Source organism: Trifolium pratense, linkage group LG6, assembly GCF_020283565.1.
Source record: "Trifolium pratense cultivar HEN17-A07 linkage group LG6, ARS_RC_1.1, whole genome shotgun sequence".
NCBI classification, from domain to species: Eukaryota; Viridiplantae; Streptophyta; class Magnoliopsida; order Fabales; family Fabaceae; genus Trifolium; species Trifolium pratense.
Genome location: NC_060064.1, coordinates 5,631,201 through 5,655,220, shown reverse-complemented (window position 1 = coordinate 5,655,220; position 24,020 = coordinate 5,631,201). Strand labels below are relative to the sequence as shown.

The 24,020-nt window shown below is 32.2% G+C and overlaps 2 protein-coding genes and 1 non-coding gene across 3 annotated transcripts; 2 read left to right on the top strand and 1 right to left on the bottom strand.

The window, feature by feature from the left end:
- Positions 1 to 11,176: 11,176 nt before the first annotated feature.
- Positions 11,177 to 12,331, top strand: LOC123889199 (importin subunit beta-1-like). Its single transcript, XM_045938422.1, has one exon. The coding sequence runs from the start codon at positions 11,177 to 11,179 to the stop codon at positions 12,329 to 12,331; it is 1,155 nt and encodes a 384-aa protein (XP_045794378.1).
- A 2,789-nt stretch (positions 12,332 to 15,120) lies between these two features.
- LOC123890327 (NDR1/HIN1-like protein 10) lies at positions 15,121 to 16,278 on the top strand. The gene has a single exon (XM_045939914.1). It carries the CDS (start codon positions 15,440 to 15,442, stop codon positions 16,121 to 16,123), a length of 684 nt encoding a protein of 227 aa, XP_045795870.1. The 5' UTR covers positions 15,121 to 15,439; the 3' UTR covers positions 16,124 to 16,278.
- A 4,312-nt stretch (positions 16,279 to 20,590) lies between these two features.
- On the bottom strand, positions 20,591 to 20,696 carry LOC123893321. Its single transcript, XR_006803428.1, has one exon. It is a non-coding gene; the product is annotated as a small nucleolar RNA R71 (small nucleolar RNA).
- Positions 20,697 to 24,020: the final 3,324 nt, after the last annotated feature.

Here is a 24,020-nt window from a genome sequence, read left to right as displayed (position 1 = left end):
AAATAAAGTGGGTCCCATAAAAAGAAGAGAGAGAGTTCTTATATTAGAAGTGGTACCTATTAGGTACTAAAATGTGTTGTGCTCCAATGGTAGTACCTAATAAGTACCATGAGTACCTAATAGGTCTTAGAAAGCTCGATATAAGAGCCATTGTCATAAAATGGAGCTAAATTTAATGAGCCAAAATTGCTATTTTTAAAGTTAGGGGTTAACAAATTAACCTTTATTTAAATTATTTAAATTTTCAACCGGTTGGATTTTTTCTTTCGATGCAACATTCATTTATTGAGTTATACACCTTCTTTTCGCGGTTCCCAATCCAAGTGTATTTACGGTGTTGTTACTTTGAGTGCGTTTGATTGACAATAAATAACTAGATAGACAGAACAAGGCCAAGACCGGACAAGTAGGTGGGTTACAAAACAACTTATTATTTTGTACATTTGGTAGTCGATGCACAACACAAGATAAAAATGTCAATGCTAGGCAAGCAAGGATGGAAGCTCATTACTAACTCTTCCTCTTTTCTTACTAGAGTTCTTAAAGCCATATATTTGCCAATAAATGGATTTTTTGATGCCGATGTTGGGCCCATCCCAAGCTATACATGGAGGAGTATTCAGAGCACTATACCTTTGCTATCTCTTGGCTATAGGTGGAAAATAAGTGACGCAAGTAACATCAACGTTTGGAGTGATTAGTAATTCACGGATATATTCTCATACTAAGTTGCGACCTACAATGGTAATTGGTGCAAAATACAATGGGCGTGTCTGGTGTAAATATTCGATAGATTTTTGCATATAAATTAAATTTTATATCTTTACTTTTGTTTGACAAATTTATTTATCTTTATTTAAAAATTATATATTTTAGATCAATAAAGTAGTTACTAAATTGACGTGGATCGAATATGGATTCACGATATATATGCTAAAAAAATTTTATGTTAGTGCAAATGTCTAAAATCACATGAATGAAAATCTAAGAATCCTAAGAAAATTCTACAAGGAAAAAAAATGAACAATCGTCACATTATTGAGAAAGGATAGGATTGAATGTGAATCCGTCATAAGAATAAGATGTTCTTCATAAAGATGTAAAAATGGTTTGTGGAAGAATATGTTGAGAAGCAAGACTAAGTCTCACCTCAATTAAAATTTCTTATTTCATCAAAAGTTATACCAAAAGTACTACAAACAATCATTATATATGTGGCATTTTAAAATTTAAAATATATAAAAATGATGTTTTAAAAATAAACAATTTTTTTATTTATAAAAAGGTAGTTTATAAAATTTTAAAAAATTGGTATATGTATATAAAAAAATAGTTAAATATTTTTTTATAAACTATTTTTAAAACAGAATAGTTATTAAACTAATTTTTTAAAAAATATTACAAGTTAATTTGGGGAAAATGCATGCAAATGTTTCATAGATTTAATTTTTTAAAATTTTTCATTGAAGGTATTAAATAAACAATTTAAAATTTTAAAACAATCATATAAGAAACTAATTTTTTTTTTATTATATATGTTTTATATTCTAAATAAAGAATGATATAATTATTACCAGTAAGAAAATGGTATAATTATTACATGTAATGTAAATGATAACATTATCCCAGTAAGAAAGTTATATTTAATGTGTTAAAAAATATTAAATTAATATTTCATATTTTTGATAAAAAAATATTTAATATTCAAATTTCAATTAATTTTAATCTTTTAGATTATATTTAACTAAAAAAATTCCTTGTTATAAAAACATACAATTTTTTTTAAAATTAATTAGGGTAAATAGGGTTTTACCCCCTGCAAAATAGCCGATTTTTGCATTACCCCCTGCAAATTTTTTTATTTTTTTTTGCGATTTCCCCCTTGTAATATAAAGATTCCCCCAATTACCCCCCTAAGTTTCCAACTAGATGTGAAATCTTTATTTTCGATGATGTGACATGCATATTTGGATTTTATTTTAATTTATTTTTATTGTTATAATGATTCCAAATCATTTTTATTTAAAAAAAAAAATAAAAAAACTGCAACAGCATTGAAATGAGTTCATCAAAAATTCATCTTCTTCCATCTCCTTCTTCATCACCATTGTCACGAGTTCATCACATAAACCCAGAAAAATTCATCCTCTCTCTATTTTGATCTGTGTGGATGTGTTTTAAGGAATGTGTTTTTTCTGTGTTTAAGTATTTTAATTTTTGGGTTTAAGTTTTAAGGTGATATTGTTGTGGGAGAGTTTTTTTGAGTATCTACTATGATAAAGTTGAAGCACAAGCATCATATGAAGGGTAGAGGTTTGCTAATGTAGATGTGATCACACACATCAACTCATTTTGCCAAAACAAGGAAAGTAGTGACCAGAGTGGCATTTTCTCAGGACATAAATTGTTGATGCTTGACAATAATCAAATCTCAAAGTTTAACAAAGATAAGAATGTTGGAGTTTATGATATCTATGTGAAACTCTACTTCAGGATTAGATTCAAACTCGAAGACTCGATAACTCGTACGTATAAACCTAAGGTCAAATGTGACCTCACCGTTCCTTTGAGAACCGACTATGAAACTAACTTTACCTTCATTCGACTTATACCCACCATAGGTTTTAGATTAAAATTTCTTGAAATTGTATTTGAATTTACAATTTCCTTTACTTTTTTTTTCTTTCTTTCTCTTTTTTTTTGTTTTTTTTTTCTTTCATGTGTGTGATTTTTATATTGGCATTTTATTTGTTGTTATTTTATTCATTCTTTGTATAATACGACCGCGCATATAGAATCAATGTATTCTTCTCTGCTACTACTTCCTTTGTATGGTGCGAGCACTTTATTTTCACCTATTGTATTCATTCACATTGGTTTCACACAATGCAAGGCACTTAGAGTGTGTTTGGAAAGAATTTAAATCTATTTAAATGATTTAATTGGAATTCTCTTCAAAACATGCATGTTTTAAATTTCGCCAAAACCCTCCATTGGGTAATTTTATAAGGGGAGCTTAACTTAAAACATACGAAAATGTGCCTAAGTTATGTAGCAGTCAGTTTCTTGTGGTGGAATATGTCTACTAGATGAAATGCTACATATATGATTTTCAAAACTGCTATTACTATTAGCATCAATGCTTTTTGTCAATCAAAATTTCGCATGAAGAATATAGTGTTTTAGGTAAATAATAACTAAATATTGTTTGGCAAAGAAATAATGTGTCATTTATCCTTTTTAGTGTTTACAAAAAGTGGAGCATATATTATCCCTTAATAATTTAGGGTATTTATCTATTAACCAATGAGAACAAATCACATAAATAAATTTATATTTTAAACACACAATTAACTTTTACTTAACATATATTATCCTATATTTTTTTTGGTAGAATATATTATCCTATATTTATTAATTGAATTTTAATATTTTTACTTCACATATATGTTACACATTCACATTAATTGTTAGATAAATACTCAAAAATTATCAAGCGGTAGTACAAAAGAAACCTTCAAAATTAATAGCATCTTTGTTTTACATCAAATCATATCTTTGTTTTAAAAATAAAATTGTAAATATTGCTATAATAATAAAGGCCGAACTAGTCCACCAAGCCACATAGGTATAGCCCAGTAATACATGGGCCGAAACTTTATTTTGTAAACCTAGAAAAATTCTCTTTCCACCCACCACACACACACTCTTATTCCCCTTAAATTATATTTTTGCTTATGAGAATACAGTTTGAAACGTATTTTTTGAATTTTTTACAGTTAAAAATAATATTTGAACTAAAATAAGTTCGAAAAATACGTTATGACATGGGTAAGAATGTAATTATGAGGAATAAAAGTGTTGAGAGAAGAAATTTTTTGAAAACCTATCTATATGTGCAGGCACATTGGGCCGGGCTAGTCTTTTGACAGGTGAATATAGAGATTTACTTTTGTCAGCCTATCAGTTACTCGCTCGCCCTACGCTTTTTTCATTTTACTCATTCGCTATTCAAGTAGCAGACGTTATAAAAATGGAAAATTTTAATAAATGTCGTCTGCAGCTTAAGTTTTAATCGTTATAAAGGTAGAGTGGTTTTGGGGTGTCAGATATCTAAAGCAGCAGATGAGAGTATTTTGATAATTTCATAGGGCGCGCGAGAAATGGAATAAGGTGACAAAAATATCTGATAACAAGATCAAATGTCAAAGACTTGTATTACGGAGTAAGTATCTGATAACAAGATCAAGTGGAAGCTTTCTATTAAAAACAGTACCCTAAACTCAGTCCACAATCTGCATCAAACTTTGCACAAGTCAAAACTATCTGCCATATTCATATAACTTCCTTAACCAATATGAAATTGAATCATAATTATAGCAACTACTACTATTCAACACGCTCACATACTTACAACCGTGTTATCCCCACAAAATCTTCAATCCCTTTTTTTTCTATATATACACATTACTCTTTATTCCTTTATCTCACATTCACTCTTTCAATTCAATTTGCATTTCATTAATTTCACTACATCACCTAGTCATATTAAAACCTCAATTTTTGTGTTCATTTGCTCATAACATGGTCAGAGTGTTTGTTTTCTTGAGCAAGAAGAAGAAAATGGAGAGTCAAGAGTGAATAGATGGCATGGCGATTAATAAAGAGTGTGTTTCTTTTTCTCTATTACCCTATGATTTTAATCAGACGCCTCATAAAAATAAATTGTCTGATTGTCTGATTTTTATCAGAGTGTCACTCAAGTCTCACGCCTTCCGTGCTTTGACCGCACCTAATTCCTATTTCCTATTTATCAACATTCCTCCTGTTGATCCGAGAAGGACAACTTTTTGTGTCATTAATTATGACAATTAATTAATTAATAGTAGACTCTTAATTCAAATTTCCTACTCTATTTCTTTCCTAATCCTCTTTTTCGTTTTTTAATTCATTTTAGCGCCACTTTTTTATTTTTTTTATTTTTATAACACAATTGTTATTTTTTACTCGCCATGTCATATTATTGTATATAAATATTTGGCTAGTACGATTACTAGGCCATGTTGATGGAGAATCTTCGCCGATCAAAGGAATTTTGGAGTGTTGTTAAAAATGGAATCACGATCACACCACCAATGGCAACAGCAGAACAACAATGCATTGCAGATGAGAGTAAGCTTCGTGATCTCAAAGCCAAATCATGGAAACCATTCTTGAGAAATTAAGGAACTGCAACAAATATTTGGGAATAAATGCGTACAAAGTACCAAGGTTCAACCAAGGTTAAACATGCTCAATTACAAGCTCTGCGACGTAGATTTGAGATTCTTGCAATGAAAGACAGTGAATCAACCAATGATTACTTTGCAAGAACGTTTTCCATTGTCAACAAGATGACAGCTCAAGGTCAAAGAATGGAATCAATATAGGTGGTGGAAAAGATGTTGCGTTCTTTAACAGCAAGATTCAACTATGTAGTTTGTTCAATTGATGAATTGCAAAGCAGTTTAATTGTCCAAGAACAAAGAATGAAGTTTCAAAGTGACAACGATGATGAACTACTATTGAAAGTAACCGGTGGTGGTCGTGGTGAGCGTGGGCGCTGTCATACCCCAATTTTTGACCTAAGATCCCACCTCATATTCTCATGCATCATTAATAAAAAAATAATAAAATACAAGATATCTTGTTGTGCTTGCCTCTTTGGTAAGACATTGTTTTGAATCAAGAAAGTCAAGAAAAGGTTCCAAAAATCAAAGACTATGGTTTTGAAATTTTTCTAAGTATAGAAAATTTCATGTTCATATGGAGCCAACTTATCAAGAACATATCTTCTTCCTCAAGTATCATAAATTTGCAAACAACAACTCTTTGGAAAGCTATCATGGCATATTGAAATATGTAAAAAAGATTTGAATTTAAAAGGATCTTTACAATGCTTAAAGTTGATGACCAAAGTTGATTCTCCAAGTGGTTGAAAATCTCAACACTTAGAAATTTTTTCTAAGTTTTTTTTTGACCTTATCAAGTTCATGACTTTGCAAGCTTATAACTTCCAATCCAAGCATCTATTTTGAGCAAAAAAGAGCTTCATTTTAATATTTCATATCATACTATATCGTGGTGAAGAGTTTGGATTCATAAGAGTTCCTGAATGGCTTATAACAACAAGGAAACATGAGATGTCAAATTGTAAAAACTGTCAAAAACACTTAGAATTTTTTCTAAGTGTCAGACAGCTTTAAGTTTGAAGTTTGGTGGCCAGTTGTCTCTATGATCGCAATGAATTCAGGACAAGTGATCAACATCCAAGTTGTAGAGGCAAATGTCATCTTTCCAATGACACCAAGAGCATGAACTAAGTTTTCTTGAGAAGAAAGTTTCGAAGAGGGGAAGAGACCATGTTAGAGCTGATTTATGGGTCAAAAAACCATGTCAAGTTATTGCTCAAACCAAATCCAAACCTTGTGATCAGTAATTGCAGGCCCATGTTGCTTCTAAATCTCAACAAAACTGATGTTTTACACAGACTTTTGGTGCATTATCCAAGTGTTTGAAGAATTGTCCAAATTACATGTCCTTTTTGGAGCACTTTTTGCATAAAGTTTCATTGACATTTTGTAAAGCTTGTTTTTCTCCAACAACTCATGCATTGAGCTTCACATTTGTTTTCTCTGATCACACTCCACCTCAAATCTCAGAAGCAACTCCCTAAACTCAGAAAAAGCCACCCTATTGTCCATGAATCAAGCCATCTTCACCTTGGAACTACAAAACTTTTTCAACCACTTTTGAAACTTGATGGACAAACCAACATTGGAATCCAACCAAACCCAATCTTGTTTAATTATGCAGACCAAATTCAACCTCTATAAAAGCCCTTCAAGCCTCAGAACAAATATCAACAAATATCCACAAAATTCACTCAAAAACTCCATTACTACACTTTCAAAATCTTAAATTCGCAACTTGCATTTCTTTCAAGTTTTCTCTACTTTTTCCATTGAATCATCACCATACATCATAGAAAAACTTCTGTATGCATTGATCATCAACTGTAACCCCTCCATTACCATCTCCCAAATCCCATTTTTTGTCACTTTCAACTTGAATTGGGTAGAACATTTCAGAAGGTTTAAAGGAAACGTAACTATACCATTACACTCCTGGGGACTCAAGGAAGCTAAAGGTATCATTTTCTCCTCTCGAAACATCATTTGAAGGGGCATTGGACCTTGCTCCAATAGGTAAATTTTTGTGACCTTGAACTCCATCATACATGCATTATCTTTGAATGATTCGTGAATACAAAATGTATACCATGATGTGAGTAGTGAAAGCCCTATGGTCATAAGTTCTGATTGTGCTTAAATAATATTTAATTTGTGTTTGAAATATTTAGGGTTCTTACTTTAATCTGAAAATTAGAATTTTTGAGTATTAATTAATAAAAGTTAAGTGTATATTCATAATCCTCATTAAATTTTGAGCAAAATAGTATATTCACATGTCAAATTTGGTGAGATAATGAAGAAACACGTTTTTTAACTATGGATGTTGTTGTTTGTGGAAAAGATGTTGCGTTCAATTGACATAGGTGGTGGAAAAGATGTTGCGTTTTTTAACACCAAGATTCAGCTATGTAGTTTGTTCAATTGATGAATTGCAAAACAATTTAATTGTCCAAGAACAAAGAATGAAGTTTCAAAGTGACAAATATGATGAACTACTATTGAAAGTAACCGGTGGTGGTCGTGGTGAGCGTGGACGCTGTCATACCCCAATTTTTGACCTAAGATCACACCTCATATTCTCATGCATCATTAATAAAAAAATAATAAAGATCATGTTGGAAACCAATCATTCTGGTTTGGGGTTTCAACTCGGGACATTTATTAATTTATTTATCTTTGTTGGAAACGAATCATGATATCCAAAATATAACTTTAGTTATTATAAATATTAATTGTATAATTTATTATACCCGTGAACTTAACTTAGTTGGTAGGAATATAATGTTATAAATAGGAGTCGGGGTTCAGAATTCCGGACACTCCACTTATTCGCCTTTAATGTGTAATTTCTATACACTAGACTACTTAAAAAAAATGTATAATTTATTTGTTGTGGTTACTTTAAAATTTAAATATACTTAATTAATCGTTGCTTTCACAAATTTTATTTTTCTTTTGGTGTATGCTTTCACAAATTTTAGTCCAATTGAAACGAACCATCCTAACATGATCTTGATTAATTAGTTTGGTCTGTAACTCAAATTTCTTATAAAAAACTTACAAAAATCGAACCAACTATTTTCACAAAAAGTGTAGAATTATCACAAAATAATGCCTATAAAGGGAAAGAAAAAAAAAGGAGTAATGTAATCATATTACTTTTTTTCTGACTAAATAATACCCCTCATATTCTCCGAAAATCACCAAAGAAAGTGAATTGGAGGACCAATAAATTGAATAACTAATGTATCTAGTCTAAAAAGTGGACAAGATACATTAGTTATTCGATGTATAAAAAAAGTGACATTTGCTTATAATTAAAGCCGGAGAGGGAGTATTCTATATTATACTCCATCTGTTTTCTTAAAAGTGTCCAGTTATAATGATAACACCAAATTAAGAAAGTGGAATTTTCACCCTATCTTCCTATTATACCTTCATCTTAATTCACCAATAAATTTCTATTTTTTTTGCTACTAATACTCATCTTATTTAAATCTTCAACATTATTATAGGTAAAAAATTTTGTTTAAATCTGAATATAACAAGGAAGCAACAAACTTTCCCATCGTAAAAAAAAAGATATTGAAAAAAGATATTGAAAAAGATAACAATAATTGACAAAAGGTATAATTGACAAATCGTATCATTAAAACACATACTTGACAGTTCATTAGTAACGCTAAATATGATAGAATCAGACACTTTTAAGAAAACGGATGGAGTATTGGACATGCTTTTGTCAATAAGAAGTATGTATTCGTGGGCCAATTCTAACATGGAAGACTTCATCAAGTCTTCCATGGTGCACAAGTTGCCCAAATTATTGTATAGATCATCCATAATTTTTTTAAAAAAAATTGAAAGTTATTTGATATGTTATTGAGACTCATCAAAATTAACGGATTTATGGGTTTTTATTGTATACGGTTAATCTTGATTGGTCTCAATAACGTATCAAATTATTTATGTTTTTCTTTAAAAAATTATGGATTATCTAAATGATATAAACTTTCAATCCAGCGATCGATTTTATAAAATTCGTATTTGTTATAACACGATGGGCAACTTGTGCACTATGGAAGACTTGGTGAAGTCTTCCGTAGCCTGTTTTCATGTTTATATTGAATTGTTATGATGCTTTCTTTTGTCAATTTGCAGTAGGTTATGCAGATTTTTCGTTGAATTCTTTATAGTATCTATATTTCTGTTGGACAATGGATCTGTTTTCGTGTGTAGCATGTAGATGCTTATCAAGAAGAGTCTATTCTATAATCAATTCACCTTGGGGCTAGAAAGGTGCAGACTGCAGAGTTGGTTCAAGAAGAGAAGTTTGATTTGCAAAGAGCCTAAAGGTTGAACAAAATATACTCGAATCTATGATGTGGAATATTAAATTTTTCGATTGTTTGATTTTGATTATTTTAGTAAAAAAAAAAATTAATTGTTCAATTTTGACCGTGTTTGTAAAAAAGAAATTGTTCAATTTTGACATTTTAAGTTTCAATTACTCCATATTGATATTTAAACTTACCTTGTTTTGTCTTTATGGATTGGCCGTTGATTTTTTTACTAAAAATTATTTATATGGTAAATGATCATTTACATCCCGCAAAAAAATAAGTGATCGTATTTTTTATCGTCTTCTTCAATCATCGGAATCGTTCGCTTTCGCCCACATTTAATCATTATTTTTAGCATTCATAATTACATGACTCTTTATATACATATCTTTATCTGCTACAGTACATTGTAATAGTCCAAAATATATCCTAAATCATAATTTTAAACAAAAACTAATCTTGCCTTAAAAAAAAAAAAAAACTAATCTTAAAAATTTGTAAATATAAATCTAAATTAAATTTTTATTTTTTAAATATAAATCTGAATTAAATTTTTATTTAATAACTCAACAAAATAAATATATATAAAAAAAAGATGACAAGATTAGCATGGATGCTGTGAGTTTTTTAGCAGATAGCGATGTTGAATTTGCATCTGATATACTCAATTAATTATTGGAATGAATTGTTTTAAAAAAAATAATAATATTAGAACGAATGAATATTGTTTTTTTAGTAAAAAAAACAAAAAAAAAACTAATCTTGCCTTCAAAAATAAAATAAAAAAAACTAATCTTAAAATTTGTAAACAAGATATTATAAAAAATTAGATTTATATTTAAAATATGATTAAGAAATCTATATATAGCCATTGAAGTTAACTAAATATTTTTTGTGGATCTAATTGAAGTTTCCTTTCAACGGTCTCTCCCTGTTAGGGTTCCAGAGTCGCGCTTCTCTTCAGTTTCCTTTCCTTAGAACTCGCTCCATTACTGCCGATTCAACTCGCCGTAAGTTTCTTTTATTTTTATTTTTTATTATAGACTATTTCCTTTTTGTTTTTTAATTTACAGTCTCATTATTCATATATTATTATATAATTTATTAGTTGTTTTATCGTTAAATAATATATATTAATATAAATTATTATTATCATGCTTGTTTATCTTTGTATGTATTATTGTTGGGATATCATTGAGTTTATATACAACTCGTGCAATTTATGTCTCTCTGTGAAATCCTTTTATGTTTTTAATATGTTATTTTATATATTTTTCCCTAGCTCTGTGTCCGTTGTATGTGTTACTATTCTTAATGTGACATTCATTAAGCTTGTGTTTTGGGAGTCTCACATTGAGTATATCAAAGTGCTCGTTGTGGTATTTAAGCCATGAGGTTTTCCCACCAATTAATTCGACTAGTCTCTTGGGTTGGGTTCTCCTCGTGTCCTTAAATCCTAACATTAAGATGTGCATATGGTTGTTGTTGAGCTTCCCCTTTTTACCTTATTTAGTTATATAGTGGTTAAAACTAGAACTATTTTTTGTTGCTAATCCACAATCACACCCTTTATTTATGCTGTTAGTTACGTATGTTCAGATGGCCATGGAAGTTACACAGATCCTCTTAAATGCCCAAGCAGTGGATGGCGCTGTAAGGAAACAAGCTGAAAATAAGTTGAAACAGTTCCAGGAGCAGAATCTTCCAAGTTTCTTACTTACTCTTGCTGGAGAATTGTCAAATGATGAGAAGCCTCCGGAGAGTAGGAGGCTTGCAGGTTTAATTCTCAAGAATGCTTTGGATTCGAAAGAATTGCAATGGCAATGGCTGTCTATAAATCCAATTCCAACCTTTAAAGCCCAAATTAAAGCATTTTTGTTGACAACACTGACGACTTCTCCTTATCCGGATGCTCGATCAACCGCATCTCAAGTCATAGCAAAAGTTGCTGCCATTGAATTACCTCACAATCAGTGGCCCGAGTTGATAGAATCCCTCTTGTCAAATGTTCATCAGCAGCTACCTTCCTCTACTAGGCAAGCAACTTTCAAGACCCTTGGATACATTTGTGAAGACGTTTCCCCAGATGTGCTAGACCAGGATAATGTAAATAAGATACTCACTACGGTCGTTCTGGGAATGAATTCTACAGAAAAAAACAGTCATGTTAGGCTCGCTGCCATAGAAGCATTGCACAATGCATTGTGTTTTGCCCAGGCAAATTTTTCCATGGATATGGACCGAAATTACATAATGAAAATTGTCTGTGAAGCCACTCTTTCCCCTGAACTCAAGATCCGACAAGTAGCTTTTGAATGCTTGGTTGCTATTTCTTTTACATATTATGAAAAGTTGGCTCCATATATCCAGAATATCTTCACCATCACTGCCAAAGCTGTGAGGGAAGACCATGAGACTGTTGCACTTCGGGCAATTGAGTTTTGGAGTTCAATTTGTGAAGACGAAATCGAAATATTAGAAGAATATAGAGATGAATTTAGCAGTGATTCATACATTCCTTGCTTTTATTTTATAAAGAAGACACTTCCATTTCTTGTTCCCGTGTTATTGGAGACACTCCTAAAAAAAGAAAAAGAAGATCAAGATCAGGATGAAGGAGCTTGGAACATTGCCATGGCTGGAAGTACATGTCTGGGATTGGTTGCACGAACAGTTGGTGATGATCTTATTGTCCCTCTGGTTATGCCATTTATTCAAGAGAATAATGTACCACATTGGAGAGTGTTGGAGTAACCAACCATGTGGTTACTATTATTTTTTATTTTATTATTCCTAATCTTTTCCATTATAATAGTCTTTTTATATGTTAACACTAGCTTAATTTTTTTATTATTGTGTTATTAAACTGAATGTTGTAAGTTTGTTGACAAATTTATCATTTTATATTCTAACACTTTTGAATTTATGTACGTTGTGCTATATATATATATATATTATACTATACCATTTTGAACTAATGAGTGTTGTTTTTTTTTTTTAAAAAAAATTATGGCTTAAATTTAATTTTTACCCCAAGTTTTCTAATTGCTCGATTTTGGCTCATCTAGTTTGAAATCTTGAATTTAGTTCTCCACTTTTACCTATTTTGTATTGTGTAGCTCCTCTTAACTATTTTGGCAAAAAATATGCTGATATGGATATTTGTTACACGTGTCTTAATTTAATTGGCCAAGATAAAAGTGTATTATTTATTTAAAAAAATTACAATTAGGAAGCCAAATAGGCAAGGTCATGTCAGACTAATATTTTTTTTGAAAAAAAAAATAAATTAAAAATAGAAAACAATAATGACCATGTTCAAATTCTTCATTGTCACAAATTTTTGTCTTCGATTAAAAATAAGTTTACTATCAGTTCCGAAAAATTATGCACTTTTTAATAGTTCAATTTTAGTTTACTTAAATTTTTGACAGTTTAATTTTTAGTATACTCAAATTCAATGTTATTCAAGCTATTTTGGGATATATGGCTCTTTTTTTTTTTTTTATAAGCGATATATGACTCTTAATATTCATTGATTGCAATGGAAAAGAATCGAAACAAATTGAACAAGAATTGATAAACAGAACTTGGTCTCTTCTTTTTCTTTTTTTTTTTATTTTTTTATATAAAGGTTAGTGCAGTGCAAATATATAAGTGGTAGAAACTTGACATCCCAACTATGTCACCACCGATCATTTGCGGCACAAATTGTCTCTTCATTGAAACAAATTGAACATTACATAGACCCACTTTTGCTTAACCATCCCCTACAATTTCTTTATTAATAACTACAATTTTTTAACTCCTAACTACAATAACAAACCATAAAATCATTACTAGTTAGAACCACAATGACTTGAATAAATTTTCTTCACTTGAACCAACGGTAAAATCAATACATTCCTAGGTTTTCTATTGCCAAGGCAGTACACGAGGGGAAAGAACACCATACCAACATACCAAATGTGTTTTCTTTATTTTCATGTCACACGAGCTATTGCAAATGTGAAACGAACTGACACAACTCTTCGACATTCTGCTACACAACTTTCAAACAATACACACGAAGAAATTAGGGTTCAAACTGTACCGACAAAATTGGAGGCAGCCAGTTAAAATTGTTTAATATGAGAGGGGAAAAAGAAGAAGAATCTGAGATGGGATGAGAAGATGTTGAATCTGTGAAATTTGTTTTTATTGAAGTAGTTGGGAAAGACAAACGATGAGTTGTTGTATTTTCTAATTTTTTTTATTTTATTTTTTCTGCAAAATAAAAATAAGACTTACGTGACATTGCCTTCCTAATTTTAATTTTCTCTTAAATAAATAATACATGTTTATTCCGACCAATACAATTAAAACATGTGTAAAGAATATTCAAATCAACATAGTTTTGATCAAAATAGTCAAGAGGGACCACGAAATGCAAAAGAGATTAAAAATGGGGGACTAAATTCGAACATTTCAAATTAGGGGGTCAAAATCGAACAATTGAAAAATTTGGGAGCCAAACCTGCAATTAAGGCTCTGTTTGGCAAAAATAGTTTTTGCCTGGTAAGCTAGCTGATAGCTTATGACTGATAACTGATGATTGATGGCTTATAGCTTCTAGCTGATAAGCTGATCGAAGTGTTTGATAAAATTAGCGGTTCAACTGACTGATAAATGTAAAATGACATAAAAGGACATCTTTAATTCAATAAATGTTTTTATCAAATTAATACTATTTAACATATTTAGAATTCAATATTTTAAGTTTATTTTATTATTTTTTTTACAATATTTTAAGTTTATTAATTCAATAAATAAATCTTTCAAATATCATTATTAAACTAATTTTTATATGCTGAATTTTTTTAAAAAACATTATTTTCATTTCAGTTGATATGTTTTATGAAAAAATAACAACAAAATATATTTACAATATAGTATAATGGTTAATTATAGTAAGGTACGTTGTTTCAAAAAAATTATAGTAATGTATGTACCTATAAATTGATAAAAATAATAATATGTTTTAGCCTTCATATTTGATAATAGATAATAAGACAACATTAAAACATATTATATACATGTGATTTTAAAAGAAGCAACGTTAAAACATGTATTTACTTATTTTGTTTTAAATTCTAATGATAACAAATTATAAAGGGTAAATGTGGATTTTAGTTAAAATAACAAGGGTAAAAGAGGAAGAAAAATGAAAAGCTAGAAGCTATAAGCTCAGAAGCTACTTGAAATAGCTTCTGAAAAAAGAAAAAAAACTAAAAGTCAGTACAATAAGCTAAAAACTCTTTCTGAAAATATTATTATCAAACAGATCTTTTAACTTATAAGACATAAGACAAAAGCTAAAAGATAATTTTTTTGGCTTGTCAAAGAGACCTTAAGTAAAAATAAAATAAATAAAAAAATAGTAATATGAGACAAGTCGTTTGCAAAAGCAAGCGCGTTTTGACTTACGAACCACTCTGCAACTAACCAACCCACAAGCAATTTCCTTAGATTAATGCTTCTTGCCGTAATTATTTTCTCAACTAGTTAAATAGTAGTATAATCTATAATGTAAACTAGATTATTAAACGCGCTTTTTCACTTGTTTTTCCGCCCACAGGTCACCTCTCTTCCTATCTACTCCAAATGGATCATTTCCATTCATACTCATACATATCTCACACCTCCCCTTCCTATTATACTATTAAAATTACTACTATTCTCTATATATACACATAACTTTTCTCACATTTGTTCATATCACAAAACTTAGGAGGATCAATTTATTACAAACTCCTCCTCCATATATTAATTATTTCTTTCATACCTTTAATTTAATTTCATTCTCCACTTTGCTTTATAGCCATGCATGAGAAACAACAATTGAACGGAGCCTACTACGGCCCATCAATCCCACCACCAAAATCCTACCACCGTCCATCACGCGGCGGCGGTTTCGACTGTTGCTGTGGCTGTCTCTTCAACCTCATCTTCAAACTAATCCTCACCGTCATAATAATCGTCGGCATCGTTGTCTTCCTCTTCTGGCTCATAGTTCGTCCCAACGTTGTCAAAGTTCATGTCACAGATGCAACTCTCACACAATTCAACTACACAAACAACAACAACAACCTTAACTATGATCTCTCTTTAAACATCACAATTCGTAATCCAAACAAAAAACTAGGAATTTACTATGATTCCATCGAAGCTAGAGCATTGTACCATGATGTTAGAGTTGACTCTGTTTTTCTTGACCCATTTTATCAGGGACATAAAAGTACTAACTTGTTGAATCCTTCGTTTAAGGGTCAGAAAGTGATTGTTCTTGGTGCTGATCAGAGTTTGGATTTGAGTAAAGAAAAGGATGCAGGTGCTTATGAGATTGTTGTGAAGATGTATCTTAGAGTGAGGTTTAAATTTGGTGCGTTTAAGACAAGGAAGATGAAGCCAAAGATTACATGTGAGTTGCGTATTCCTTTGAAATCTGCCGGAGGTTCATCGGCCGGTGGTGGTTTTGAGGCTACCAAATGTGATTGGGATCGTTGATGGATCTTCCTGTTTGACCCGGCTCTGTTTTATTCTATTTGTATTTATTGTTTATAAATAAAGTCGTAGGGAGCAAGATATTTTGGCTATTTGGACATAGTCACTTCTAGAGGGTTATTTTGGGGATTTTATGCATTTCATATTTTCATTCATTATATTATGTGTAGTATTAGTATTTATCCTCCTATAGAGGGTATTTTTTGGTTTATTATTTATATGATTGATATATCCTTATTCTGATAAATAAATAAATTATGTTTTTTTTCCCTTACAGGTGAATTTATAATTTTACACGTTACTAAATTGTGTTTCTATAAGTATATATAATTCAGTTGACAGCTATTAAAAATATTATTGAAGAGATTAATTTGAACACTAAATTTATGTCATTTTTCATACTTATATTGTATATAAGTGTAACTATTAAACTAATACATATAAAAAATTCCAAAATTGCTATGTGAAAATAGAGATGAATAGTTACCGAACTATTAAGATTGTTATAATTCATGCAAAAATATCATAGTGATTGTTTCCAAACTTAAAATTTCATATCCACATGGATTAAAAGGACAAAAATGAAATAAAACAATATATTTTTTGAACAAGAAATAAAACAATATTAAATACGATATTGTTGTCTAAAATAATCAAAAGGACAAGTATACTTTTGTCATTTTTTTTACTAAGTTTTTTGACAACTATATTGTTATCTAAAATAATTTTGTCAAATTATTAGTATTATGAACTGATTGACATAAAATCAACCCAAAGAAAGTGAAATACGTTAACAAGGAGTGGCCTGCAGAAGGGAGTAGCACATTATATTTAGCTCATTAAACATATACAAATACACAAGTAAAATGCATCAAATAGTTAAAAATATATATATAGTTGGCAATGGTTATTGATTAATGCCAAACCGCCCACCGACTTTTATATTAGTATCTCTCTCTCTGAATATAAATATCAGAAAAAATTAAGTTAATAAAACAAAAATATTTAGTTTAAATTAAATTTTGAATAGATACATTAATTTGTATTGGTCAAACTTTTTCTGATAACTACGACTGAATATAGTATAATTAAAAACCTTTTCCTACATAAAAAAGAAAAGTGATTTTATGCATATAAAAATTTAAGTATTTTTAATGATTTATTTCAACGGTTCCTTAAAAGAAAAAGTATAATATGTTGACTTTTTTACCATAAGATTGACTTTTGGAAAGGAATGGTTCATACTTAGACAAATATATTCTAAATTAATACTCGGTACATTTTCAAGAAGGTGTGTTTTTTTTTTAACACATTTATAAGTAAATTAGACATTTTAATTAATACGTTGAAGAATAAATATATTTGATTTATAATATAGGTCAGTTACATTAATTTCTTAACCAACTTAAAAAGTTAATATTGTACTCGTAACCACTTTCATTTTCATATATTAGTTGCTAGCTTTCTATGTCATTGACTTTTGTATGCTTTCTTTTTTATTTTCCCTGCTTAATTATTAATAATTAGTACTGTATGTATATACTTTGACTTTCGTTAAAATATTAAAATTAATGGTATAAATTAAATTAATAACAGCAGACCAATTTAGAGAATATGTATTAAACAAAATATATAATCGTTTTTTGCATAAAAGGCTATATGATCATAATGTACACCCAAAAAATGAATAAAATAGATAATAGTAACAAATATCACCCATAAAATGAAGCAAATCCCAATTACTACTACTATGCCAAGAAAGAGAATGGATTCTCTCAAGTTGAAAAGAAAAATTGAGGAAATAATGTGGAATATAGGCCATTGGATCACAAATATAAAACAATATTTAAATCTAAAATGAATTAAGAGAAGTTGATCGATGATTGAGATGTGAAAATTAAGGAAAATTGAGAAAAACAAAATTGAGAGGATCCATTCATGCCAAGAACACAATCAGAGGCGCGCGTTAGTATAAATCAACATCGCACTTGGTGGGCACAAGCAGCCGAGTGAAGGTTGTAGTGGTATTCTTTGAACTCAAAGGAACTTTAAGGTGACATTTAACCTTGGGATGGAAATCAATACCATTTAATATCACATTTCCTAGTCTGAACCTAATCGTGAAATAGAGCTTCACATAGATATCATAAACTTCAACACTTTTATCTTTATTGAACTCGGAGACTTGATCATTGTTGAGCATCAACAACTGTTGTCCTAAGAAAACACCGCTCATAGAATCACTACTTTTCTTATATTGGCGAAACGAATTCATGTGTGTGATCACATCAACATTTGCAAACCTCGACCCTTCATAAAATGCTCGAGCCTCAACTTTGTCATAATAGATATTGAGTTCCTTGTTTGGGTTGCGTGCCGTAAAATTGAGCACAATGTTATAGTGCAATGTGTTGTTTGTGTAGTCAAATTTAGTTAAATTGGCTTCGTTGACATAGAACTTGAAGGCATGGGGTTGAATGATGAGAAAAAAGATAAGGACAGCGAATCCAGCAAGAAAAATGAGTGAAACTAGAAGCTTCCAGAAGAAACTTAAGAGACAACTGATGACTTCACGTCATTACTATGTTTTAACCACATTTTAGGGCATTTCTAGATAGCATTTAGTATGTTTTTATGCAAGAATAAAGAGGAAAAGAATCATGACAAGAATGCTCGGAACACAAGGATTTGAGGCCAAAAAGTGAAGGAATAGAAGTGTACTGCGCCTAGACCAAGGAAGCATCACGCGCCGCGCCCAGAAGCTGCTAGAAGTGTCTGTAGATTCTGCCAAGCTGGCGCGCCGCGCAGAAACGATGCTAGAATTGCCTGAGGATTCTGTCAGTCTGCGCGGCGCGCAGACGGGCTGGCGCGGGGCGCCGGTACGCAGATTACACTATATATATACTTTTTCTGTTCAGAATTAGGGTTAGACAGTTTTGACGGCGACAGAGGCACTTTTGAGATCAAGATCAGAGCACGAATTTCTTCTTTGTTCTTCATTGTAATGAATTCTTTCACTCTAATTATTGTTATTACTATGATTATGAGTAACTAAACTCTATGATTGGATCCTAGGGGATTCTAGTTATTATTGTCTTGAACCATGAATTTCATATGATGTTTTAATATAATTACGAAGTTAGTTTCATTCTATTATCTCTTGTTCTTAATGCTTTATACAACGGCGCGAATTGTTTGATGATTATAATTGTTTGTTTACTAAGACATTAGAAACGAATTGATTGACCTAGAGATAATTGTACAATTAACTTATTCTTTAGACATATAGGTTTGTTGATTGTGAATTCAAGGATTAAAGGGAACAAACCTCAATTGATTATAGGTCATCCTAAGACATTAGGGATTGATAATCAATTGAGAGGACTATGTACCAAGACATTGGACATAGTTATTTATTTTAATCGAATCATGGAACTAAGTTTGTAATTTGTTAATACGCATGAGATATCCGAGACAATAGTGACCAGATGAACCGAAAAGGTCCAATCGCCTTCGCATCTTGAAAGAAAACCTTATTTTCTTGTCATTTACTTTCTCAAGTCTGAAATCTGAACACTTCCCCCCCATTTATTTTATTGCAAATTACTTTTATATGATCCAATTTACTCGTATTTGATTCGGAACAATCCCTGTGGATACGATAATTATATACTTACTTTGATACTTCATCAAATGGCGCCGTTGCCGGGGATTGTTGATTGAATCAACAAGGCAATTGGACCATACTAAGTAGTTTTATTGTTTTATTTTTATTTAGCATTCCTTTAAGAAGAAAAACATATAAAAATTAGTTCTAAATTTTATTTTATTTTCTTTTTCATTCTTGTGTAGTGCAGTTGCTTCTAAAGGTATTTTCTGGTTGTTTATGCAAGGTAGGAAAGCAGCAAGAGAACTTGTCTTTGATCCTGAAATAGAGAAAACAGCTAAAGCAAACAGAAAAGCAGTTCGGTTAGCCCGAGAGGTTGCCCGGTTAGCAGGTGTTGCACAAGAAAGTAGCGAACAAGTGGGTTCTAGTCCAGACACATCGGACAACGAAGCTAACATCATGGCTGGAAATCCACCACCGCCTCCACCAGTTGTGCCTGAAAGGACGTTAGGTGACTATGGCCAAAGAAACAACGGAGAGCTAGCCAATCTGGGTTTTCAACCTAGAAATCCCGTGTCTTTTGACATCAAGAATTCAGTGCTCAGCGCCCTTAAAGAAAATCAATACTCAGGGGCTGAAACACAGTGCCCAAATCTCCATCTTGAGCATTTCTATGAAGCATGTGATTACACAGATCCACCAGGTGTAACCGCATCGGATAAGAGGTTGAGGCTCTTTAAGTACTCTTTAACTGGAAGAGCAAAAGACTGGTTAGACACAATACCACCGAATACTATTAACACTTGGCAAGAGTTGGAGATGAAGTTTATGGATAGGTATTTTCCCATTCATAAGTACCTTGAAAGAAGGCAAGACATAACAAGCTTTGAACAAGGAGATTCTGAAACTCTATATGATGCATGGGAAAGATTCAAACTTTATCTGAAGAAATGTCCTAAGCATGGGCTTGATAATCATACCCAGATGCAGCACTTCACTCAAGGGTTGAGAGCTCAAACTAGAATGTTCTTGGATGCATCAGCAGGTGGGTCTTTGAAGAATAAGAATCAAACTCAAGCTAGAGAGTTGATTGAATCCATGGCTCAAAATGAATACCGAGTTCAAAATGATCGCGGTGCAAAGAAGAAGCCAGGCATGTTGGAGCTTGATACTCAAACCGCTCTTTTAGCTCAATCAACTTTGATGAATACTCAAATGGCAGCAATGTTGAAACACTTTACTAATCCTTCGAATCAACAAATGCAAGTCATGGCAGCTCAAGATGTGAAATGTGATTTTTGTGGGCAAGGCCATGCCAACGGTGACTGTTTTCCTGAAGGTTCAGAAGAAGCTAAATATTTGGCTAATTTCAAGAGAAGCAACCCCAATCACAACCCGTACTCTAACACTTATAATCCGGGTTGGAGAGATCATCCAAATTTTGGTTGGGGTGGAAATCAAGGGTCTTCTCAATCTCAACAACAATCATCTTCACAGAATTCTCAACAAAGAAAACCGTCTCAGCTAGAAGATACTCTTACTCAATTTATCAAGGTGACTCAAGGAAATTTTGAGGCAATGAAGATGAGCCAAGATCAGATGAAAGCCAACCAAGATCAGATGAAAGCCAATCAAGACATTGCCAACAAGAATCATGAAGCTTCAATTAAAAACCTTGAAAATCAAATGGGTCAATTGTCAAGACAATTTGCAGCTACTCAAAATAATGGTTTTGAGGGGTCTACAAAAGATAATCCCGGCCATGAAAGTTGCAAGGCTATTAATTTGAGGAGTAGAGTGGTTCCTTCACCGGAAGTTGTGACAAAGAAAAAAAGTGAGACAAGTGTTGAGAAAGAGAAAGAAAAAAATAATGTTGAGGGAGAAGTTGAAAATAATGTTGAGGGAGAAGTCGAAAAAGAGTGTGAGCAACTAGTTGAGCATGAAGTTGAAATTGAGGAAGAGAGTGATGAGAAGAAAGTTGAAAAGAAGAAGGGTAAGGATGTGGAAGAAAAAGAAAATTCAATCCACACCAAATTGCCATATCCGCGCAAGAAGAAGGCAAAGGCAAATGATCACCAACAATTCAAAAAGTTTATGAAGATGCTTCATGATCTCCAAATCAATATTCCTTTTGCAGAAGTGTTGGAACAAATGCCGGTTTATGCCAAATTTATGAAAGACCTCTTGACAAAGAAGCGGAAACCTCTTGATGACGACACGGTTGATATGACTGAGGAATGTAGTGCTATAATCCAAAAGAAGCTTCCTCAAAAGAAGAAAGATCCAGGGAGCTTTACTATACCATGTTCTATAGGCAACATTTCTGTCGGTCGAGCGTTATGTGATTTAGGAGCAAGCATCAATTTAATGCCATTGTCCATGATGAAGAAGATACCGGGGGCGGTTGCTAAACCTACAAAGATGCAACTCTCTTTGGCCGATCGATCAATAGTGCATCCATATGGCATACTTCATGATGTATTGGTAAGGGTTGCTGAATTTGTGTTTCCGGCGGATTTTGTAATTCTTGATATGGAAGATGATGCCGAGGTAGAACCGTTGTTATTGGGTAGGCCATTTTTAGCTACCGGTAGAGCATTGATTGATGTCGAGATGGGAGAACTTATGTTGAGAACACATGGAGAGCAAGTCATGTTCAATGTGTTCAAAGCTATGAAACACCATGATGATGAACCACAATGTTTCAAAGTTGATGTAATTGAGGAAGTGGTGGAAGATGTCTTAGTTGAAGAAACACCATCCCTACCATTAGAAAGAGTCATTGTTAATTCTATTGATGATTTGGAAGATGAATGGGACAAGGAGATTGAAATTTGTCTCCGTCAACTTGAAGCATGCAAGGTAGAAGAGACACCAAAAGATTTTGAGAATGTGTATGCGGTAGTAGAGAAGGAAAGTGTTGGAGAAGATTCAAAAGTTGTTGTTCCCGAGTTGAAGGAACTTCCCTCTCATTTAAAATATGTTTTCTTAGGGGAAGATTCTTCACAACCGGCAATCATAAGTAGTGAGTTGAGTTCACTTGAAGCGGAGAAGCTAGTAAGAGTGTTGCGAGAGAACAAAGAAGCCATGGGTTGGAGCATTGAGGATTTGAAGGGAATTAGTCCAGGATTTTGTATGCATAAGATAAAAATGGAGGACGAATATAAACCCGTGGTGCAACCTCAAAGAAGACTCAATCCAACCATGAAGGAGGTAGTGAAAAAGGAGGTTCTTAAACTCCTAAAGGCAGGTATGATTTATCCAATTTCAGATAGTGCTTGGGTGAGTCCAGTTCATGTGGTCCCTAAAAAGGGTGGTATGACGGTTGTGAGGAATGAGAAAAATGAATTAATTCCAACTCGCACCGTAACCGGATGGAGGATGTGCATCGATTATCGAAGACTCAACCTGGCAACAAGAAAAGATCACTTCCCTCTTCCATTCATGGATCAAATGCTAGAAAGGCTTGCGGGGCAGGCTTATTATTGCTTTTTGGATGGATACTCTGGTTATAATCAGATTGTGGTGGATCCGGCAGATCAAGAGAAGACGGCATTTACATGCCCATTTGGAGTATTTGCTTACCGGAGGATGCCGTTTGGACTATGCAACGCACCGGCTACGTTTCAGCGGTGTATGTTATCTATTTTTGCTGACATGATGGAGAACTCAATTGAGGTATTTATGGATGATTTCTCTGTTTTCGGAAAATCCTTTGATCATTGCTTAGCTAATTTGAATGCTGTTTTGAAGAGATGCATAAGTACCAATTTAGTTTTGAATTGGGAAAAATGTCATTTTATGGTAAAAGAAGGAATTGTGCTTGGGCACAAAATCTCTTCAAAAGGCATTCAAGTTGACCAAGCAAAGATAGAGGTTATTAAGGATTTGCCTCCTCCCGTAAATGTTAAGGGAGTGAGAAGCTTTTTAGGACATGCCGGTTTCTATCGGCGTTTCATAAAAGACTTCTCCAAGATAGCAAAGCCCTTAAGCAACCTCCTTGTGAAGGAAAATGACTTTAAATTTGATGATGATTGTTTGAAAGCTTTTGTTGTTATCAAAGAAAAGTTGGTCACCGCGCCCATAATCATTACACCTAATTGGGACCTCCCATTTGAACTAATGTGTGATGCAAGTGATTATGCGGTTGGAGCGGTTCTTGGCCAACGACATGAGAAGTTTTTCCATGCCATATACTATGCGAGCAAGGTTTTGAATGAAAATCAAATCAATTATACCACCACTGAAAAAGAATTGCTCGCAATAGTGTTTGCCTTGGAAAAATTTCGCTCT